We start from the raw sequence: 7,834 nt of genomic DNA on the forward strand, positions 1-7,834 counted from the left end.
CTGTGGCATTGCTGCCCATTGATCAGGCCTGGTGCCAGGGGCCACCACGGCCTGCCACCCACCCACACGCTGGGAATTCAGGCTGCTCAGACTGAAAAAAAAAAAAAAGGCCACCTAAAATAAATGTGGTTTAGCAGTCTGGATGGGCAGAGTCAACACCGCATGGCGTATCTTAGAGGCTGCTGCAGTTGGCTCTAGACAGATTCATTTACTGGATGTATACAAAATCCAATACACAAAACCCAGTCTGGTCGTAGGATTCAGACAATGTGCCCAGTCTTCTCGGGTCATACACCAGTCGCTAATGCATGCTACTAGTATACTGACCTATTGTCAGAAATTTTCCTATGGACCCCTGTAACCAGTCACATTTCATTCCCATCTAGGCTTGGAGATCATTTCATCTCTGTTCCCAGACCTGTTCAATTTATTAAGACATACATCAGGAGGGGAGTTGTATGCATTTCTGTAAAGAGTAGTTTGTTCTTGTTATTTGTCCTTGCCCCAGCTTTCATGCTTCACCATTCAGGCTCCGATCCCAAAGTCCTGGCCTGTCTCCCAGTGAAAGTATGGGGGTGAGCAAGGGCAACAGGATCAGGCCCCTAATGTACAATTCAAAGAAGACATAGAAAAGTAGAAGTATTTTAAGTAAAACCTAAAAGCCACCAAGAAAAAGAACAATTTAAGCCTTCAAGAAAGCAAAGTGTAGTTTCTAAGAATTCTCTTCCACACCAACCCACTGGGTTTGATTTCACAGCATGGTTAGACCGCTGCGTGCCTTTCAAGGGAAAGGGGCCACCAAAGCTGGTTTATCGGGAGATCCCTGAAACTATAGGCGAATGTCCCCACCCCTCATCCCCAAAAATCAGGTGCTACTTACCCTGGGTGCTTTTCTCTTGTATTTGTTGCTGTAGTCAAATTTCTCTTTCATTTCATCCAAGAACTGGCCCAGCCTTGCTTTCTCCTCTTTCCCGGTGTAATCCTGGCTGAGGAGGATATAGGACCTCCAGTTAGCCGAGTCAAAGCCCCAGTGGCAAGTCCTGTTCTCCAGGGATTTATGCGAGTGGACCACAAATTTGTGAGGCGGGTACATGAGCCTGCAGTCCAAGCACTGGATGCAGGCAGCGCTGGGGTTGTTGTACAGCTCTGGCACCAGGAGTCCCTTGCACTTCCCAAAGCACTCGTGGTACACCTTGAAGCTCTTCTCGGTGAGCTCCAGCTCGATGGTGCTGGAGAACTCCTTCTTGCAGTGGGGCGGGTAGGTGCCCCCGTAGAGCAAGGCATTGCAGAGCCTCTCGGCGTCAGTCTTGGTGATGAGCCCGCAGGAAGGGGCCGAGAAGGGCAGGATGCCCATGACTTTCAGGATCTCCAGCTGGTCGGCCGTGCACCTGGAGCAGTAGATGTGCAGCTCGTCGCACACCGAGTTGATCTGCTGCAGGGAGAAGTCCCTGAGCACGGAGTTCAGGATCTGGGGCAGGCAGAGCCGCTTTTCGCCACCCACCACGAAGCAGGAGATGGTCTCCCCTTCCAGGATGGTCTCGCAGCGCTCCGTGGACCTGTCCGAGGGCATGAAGAAGGGGCCCGGCATCACCGGCGGGGGCTGGATGGGGGGCAGGTGGAGGACGGGCTCCGCCGGGTCTTTGCCATTGTCCTTCTTGTACATCTCCTGCGCCCAGCGGGCGGAGAAGGCGGCCGGGCCACCCAGGGAGCTCATGGAGCTCAGATGAAACTGTTCCAAGGTCTTCTGCAGCCCGGGATGCGGCTGGAAGCTGCTTCGACTGACAGTCTCCATCTTTCAGTCCCTCAGCCCCTCGCCGCCCCGACCAAAAACCAGAACTACAAACAGAAAAGCCCCGGGTGTGACTCCACTAAACCAGGGGCCAACACATGAAAACCGCCCCGCCCGCCCTGCTTCGCCGCCGGGGTCCGCCGGCCGCAAACCCCGCTGTCGCTGAGTGTGCCCGCGGGGCGCGTGTGCCCGGCTCGGGGGCACTTGCACAAGCCCCGGCGGAGCAGAGAGTCGAGCCGCCCACCCCGGCCACCCTCCCCCCTAGCACGCCGGGCCCACCCCCACCCCCCACGCCTCCAGCACGCGCTCTCCCGGCCGCCCCCACCCCCCAGCACAAAGCAACCCCCCCCTTCTCCCCCAAACAAAACCCCAGGAAAGTCTGTGCCGCGCTCCAGCCCCGGGGGCTCAAACGCGCGCGGGCTGCGGCTCTGCGGCGGCGGCCTCCCGGCTGTCCATCTCCACCGAAGCCAAGCGGCAGGAGGGGAAGAAAATTATCAGAACAAATAAAGCTTGGTCCGTGCAACACAAAAATCAAATGTTGCAATATTTTTTTTTTCTTAAAAGCTGCCCCCGTCCGCAATCTTGTGCACTTCCAGAAAAAAAGAAAACGTGGCGGAGGGGGGCTGCAGACAGAGGCGGGCTCCTCCCTCCCCCCCTTTTCCGTGTGGTCCCCTGGCTGGGCCGGGAAGGTTTCCTTTGCGTTCAGTTCTTGCTTTGCTTTGCTTTGCTCTCTCTGCTAGTGGGCTGCGGGGAGCTGCAGGCAGCGAGCGCTCATCCTCCCCGCTCCTCTCCCCAGCAGCGACTGAGAGCGCCTCGGAGCGGAGCTCGTGCAGCCTCGCGCTCACTCCTCCCTCCCTCCCTCCCCGCGCGCCCGCCCGCACCCCTCCCCTGTTTGTTGGTGTCTGCCTCAGTCATTGAATCCCAGCCAAGAATGTGACCAACTCCCCAGGCTGGGCTCTTCCAGGAACGGGGGCCGCCTCCCCCCGCGGAGCCTCTCTGCAAAGGCAAGCGCACAGACAAGCCCTCAGCAGCCGGGCTGGGGAAGAGTAAAGTGCTGGGTTCACAGACCTGCCAGCGAGGAAGGAAGAGGGCGGGAGGGCGAGGGCTTTTCTCTGTGGGTTTTGTTTCTGCTTTGTCCTGATTATTTACTGTGGTGGAGGGTTGTTTTTTGTTTTTTTTTTAAAAGTGTGTGCCTGACATAAGCACATACACACAAGGCACATGCAACAAACACAGGGTACATGCAATTAGCACAAAAGTTGCAAAACATACATACACCGTGTGTGTAATTCAAGACAAGTATACCCGTTGACACAAAATATACGCACACGCATGCACGCAACACAAGGATATACATCTAACGTATACAAGTAACACAAATACAAATTTTATGTGTAACACACGTCTTCAACCATAAAACATGTACATCTAATACAAGCACAAAATACACACACTCATACATGGAATGTGCACAAAACACACGTAATGTGTACAACAAAACACACACACACACTTATGCATAGTGCAAAACATATGCCCAATGTAAATGCATAACACAAATACACCGTGTATAGATGGAACACACACACACACACTACAGGACAGAGTCTGCTATAATACAAACACAGTGGAGAACAAAGAGAGAAAATACATTTTCAGCTGAAACTGCAGGGGTATTTTAGGTCAGAAAAATTAAATTTGTCCAGTCATAAAGGTAGCCTGGGATCTTTAAGGGCCATGACTAATGGAGGACCTCCCTTTCACATCTCATGCGAAAGACCGCAGAGCCACCCGGAGGATTGCTGTGCACTGACTCACAGGAAAGAGCACCCTCTACTGAGTCGCTAACACCACTTCCTTCAGCACCAAGATTTTCCTAACAAGTCTCCCAGGCAATCACTGACCCCATTCAGCCCTGCTTAGTTTGGGAGAACCTACCGGAAGATACGACTCTTTGGGTTTCTTGCTGTTATGAAAACAAACAAGAACTGGAAGACATTCTCCAGAGTTCAAGGCTTTTCCTACAGAAATCTGTTTTCAATAAGCAAACAATTTTGGTTGAAATGTGTCTGGTTTTTAAATGAGTTACACAGCCCAAATTTCAAATTTTTCAACAACCAAAACTCTTTTTTTACTGGCTTTTCAACCAACTCAAAATACAAACATAAGAAACAAGTTTCAAAACCAAAAAAAGAGAGAAACAAGGATCAGAAATCAACATTTTCCTCTAACTCTAATGTGCAGACAAGAAGAGGCTGCATGACAAGCTTTATACAGCCTCGGAACCCCAGTTAGGGACCAGAATCTTGGGTGTGCCAAGTGCTGTGAAAACACAAAGCAAAAACATCGTTCCTGCCCCAAAGATCTTACAATCTAAGTATAAAACAGAACACAACACATGAAGGCAGATTTGGGGGGAAGGAGGGAAGAGATGAATGTCCAAATGGATATGTTAAATTTGAAGGATCAATGCAGACACAAAAATAGGAGGAAATCTGGCCAAAAACCAATCAATGCGCTGGGGAAACACAATGCCCTTTGGAATTCTATGTAGATACTAAGATTTTGAATTCACTCCCTCCTCCCCCGGGTTCAACTACAGTCTGATTTGACAATTTCCAGAGCTCAATCCCAGAGGTTTCAGTCACTTGTCAATCTTTTTTTTTTTTTTTGGTTACTTTGGTCCAACCATTTTATTAATTATTATTTTAACATTTATAATTGTGGGAATGCCTACAAGTTAATCAGCTCAGAGCCCCATTGCTGGAGCCAATATACAAACAAATTTGAAAATTACAGCCCCTACCTTATATTGTTGTCACTGTTATTCTGGTGGTAGCGAAGTGCAGTATGTGCACAAAAGAGGGCTCTGATCCCGCAATTTGAATTAGCAGGGATGGGGCCAGGGGGTCCATTCACATGTAACCAGTTGAAGCATCTGGGTTTAAAGTATGAAAAGGGAGTGCAAAGAAGGAAAGAACTTCATGTGACTAGCATCTGTCATATCACTTCATGCACTACAGAAGGCAGTCCTGGTCTTTGACCGGTGCTCTTAAGTGCTACTGCAATACAAATATTAATATTAAATAATAATAGGACCTAAAAGTACTAATCAGCACCCAGGGCCCTAATGTGCTAGGTACTGTACATTTATGCAATTAAAAAAAATCAGTCCGTCATGCAAAAAAGCTTACAGTTTACTGGCAGAATTCTGGGCTGTATTGCTAGTGATCTATAAAGGCACTGGTTAAGAATATATTCTTTTAAATACAACATTAAATGTGACATGGTTGAAACTGACTGTGTCTGTTACCTCCTGATAATAGGAAGCATGCATGAAATCTATCCACTCACATGTTCTTTTGCTTCCAAATCGTAATGTGTTCTGTATTTGAAGAATAAAGAAAGACCCTTATCCAAGCAGAGTTTTGACCCCAAAAAGGGAGAAGTGCTAGGAACATTGCTAGTGAATTGATTTTATATGGAAGGTGCTCAGATGCTACATTGGTGGGACACAGAGTAATACCCTACAACAGATTTAATTGTAATTCCAGCTGGTTTTAGATACATTAAGATCTAAGAGAAAAATCCAGATGTATTCAAAAACCAACTATAGAGTCCCTGATCCTTTTAAAGAGAAAAAAATATATGCTTAGAAGGAAACTTACTCATTAATGGACAAGCCACTTTGCTCTGGAAGCTGGTTTGTTAATGTATGTTTTAAAAACAAAACAAAAACCCAACAACTATAAGGTTCATTTTAAGAGAGGTGGCTCCTCCCAATCAAGATGGTATCTGCTACTCAGCTATCCATTGGATCCTGTAAGGAGCTGTTTGTGGTCAGGCTGACACTAACTGGAATTCCTAGAAGAGAGAGGACCATACAAAGGAAATGGAGGATGGCCTAGTGGCTAAGGCACAGGACATCTGGGTTCTATTTCTAGATCTCCCAGGGACTTCCTGTTGCCTTGGGCAAGTCATTTAATCTCTTTGTGCCTCATTTCCTCATCTGTAAAATGGGGGTAATGCCAACTCCCTGAGGGCAGGCAGGCCTGGCTTAACCAGGGTGCAGTTGCTGCATGTGCACAGGGCCCCTGACTACCAGGAAAAACAAACAAACAAAAAACACTGTGGCACTGCAACCCCATGTGCCAGGTCACACCACCACTCGCTCCAGTTTGGCCCGGCCGCCTCCCTGTCTTAAAGGAGGAGTGATTGGGCAGCGCAGGACTGCGAGTGCAAGGCAGGGAGAGAGTGAAGGTGCTGGACAGTGGGGGATCAGGAAGAGACGCCCTAGCCTGGAACAGGAGCAGAGTGCTGAGCCAGGGGGCACCAATGAGTGGCTGGGAAGATCCTGGGGTTAGGGTGAAGGGCTGGGATGAGTTGTTGAGGGGCTCTGGGGTGAATGGGCAGTGTTGGGGGGGTGAGTTTGAAGTGAGTGGGATGTACGTCAGGGCTGCTGGGATAAGTGGAAGCTGATGGAGGGTTGTTGGGGTGTATGTGAGGTGGGAGGAGCTCTCTGAGCTTTCTGTGGGGAATGGTGCGGATTGCTATCTAGTTTAGGAAAGGTGAGGAGGCTTCCCAATTTCCATAATGCACAAGCCCCAACATTCTTTAGTCTGGGCTTGGCCAGGGAGGCTGAGAAGATAAAATCAATTCATGTTTGTGAGCTGCTGAGATCCTAGACTACTGATGGTCACAGAAAGGCTGATAAATAAATGAAGCTGGAGCCTGTGTGGGAGTTAGTTAGGCATTGATCTCCCAAAGACTTATAATGGGGTCTGGGCACTAATGCCTTTAGACTCTTTTGACAATCCCACTTACAAGTCTCAGGCGGTTAATATGAGAGGCCGTTAACAAATATATATGTCCTGCTCCTGATCTCACTCTCACAGAGCCTGCTCCCATTAAGGTCCCCAAAAACTGAGATTGACTTTAACAGCAGCAAAATCAGGCCCTACATCAGAATCAATTCCACTGAGGCCAATGGAGATACAGTGGTGTAAAAACAGCATCAGGGCCTGATCCAGACCCCAGCGAAGTAATGGAAAGGCTCCTTCTGACCTCAGCCAGCTATAAACCTGGGTCAAGGTGAGATCCGAATCATTCAGCTGAGGAGAGGGGAAATATTGACTGCAAGGGAGCAGTTTTGTTGTGGGAGGAGCAGTTCCCTGGTTCCTCCCAAAAGATAAGTCATGGGGTGAACACTGTCCTCCTATAAGTTGTAGGTGTAGGTGACCCTGGGCAAGTCCCTTCCTCATTCTTTGCTTCAGTTTCTCTATCTGCAAGTGTGGATAGTGACCCTGCCCTGTCTCAGAAGGAGGATTAGTTCATGAATGGGTGTAACACACTTTGAGATCCTCAGACAAGCAGCTTTGGAGAAGGGGAAAGGATTAGTATCAAATTGCTCAGTGCTGTGGTTTTTCCTAACAGGTTTAGGCATTAAAAGGCTGGCATTCGCACTGCTCACAATACAGTAAAACTTCAGTTTGTCTGTCTCCCAGAGGCTTTGCAGAGTTAAATAGAAGTGGGGAGGTAGTGAGGGGGAGATTGGCCTGGGGAGTAGAGAGAGCTCTCACTTTGGAGTAAGGTGACAGCAGGTTTTGAAGCCTCTTGTCTCCCTGATGGAGGACTGTGAACAGGACGTGTGTTAAAAAAAAATATAAAAAAAAACCCACATCATCTCACACACACATCCCCCTGACACACACTCCCACCACCCCTCCAACCAATTCAGGTCTCTCATGCTCGACAGCCCTCTAGCTGGAGAAAGCAGAATCAGAGGGGGGGAAAATCTCAGAGGAAGGGCCCTAACACCACAGTGTTTTTTTCTTCTCTCTCTCTCTCTTTTTTTCCTATTGGCTTCAAGGCCAGCAGCTCCTGGAACACAAATGCTCTTGTAAACTTCTGAACCACACAACCCTATGGTGGGTGGGTGTTTGCTCCCTGCCTGCCAGTTCCAATCCACCCACAGATTCCAAAGGCCCAGAAGGAAAAGCAGACTCCATTTTCCATATTTAACAGGCAATTCATTCCATCCAGCCC

General features: G+C 48.8%; 1 protein-coding gene across 2 annotated transcripts in view; it reads right to left on the bottom strand.

The window, feature by feature from the left end:
* The window catches only part of SKI (SKI proto-oncogene), a 140,525-nt gene extending 138,467 nt beyond the window's left edge, over window positions 1-2,058 (bottom strand). For both annotated transcript variants that reach the window (XM_034753691.1, XM_034753690.1), the window contains exon 1: window positions 881-2,058. In XM_034753691.1, the coding sequence (XP_034609582.1) occupies window positions 881-1,792 (912 nt within the window). In that variant the 5' untranslated portion in view covers window positions 1,793-2,058. The remainder of the gene's footprint in view (window positions 1-880) is intronic.
* Window positions 2,059-7,834: the final 5,776 nt, after the last annotated feature.

The sequence above is a fragment of the Trachemys scripta genome, chromosome 19 (assembly GCF_013100865.1).
Source record: "Trachemys scripta elegans isolate TJP31775 chromosome 19, CAS_Tse_1.0, whole genome shotgun sequence".
Lineage (NCBI taxonomy): Eukaryota > Metazoa > Chordata > Testudines > Emydidae > Trachemys > Trachemys scripta.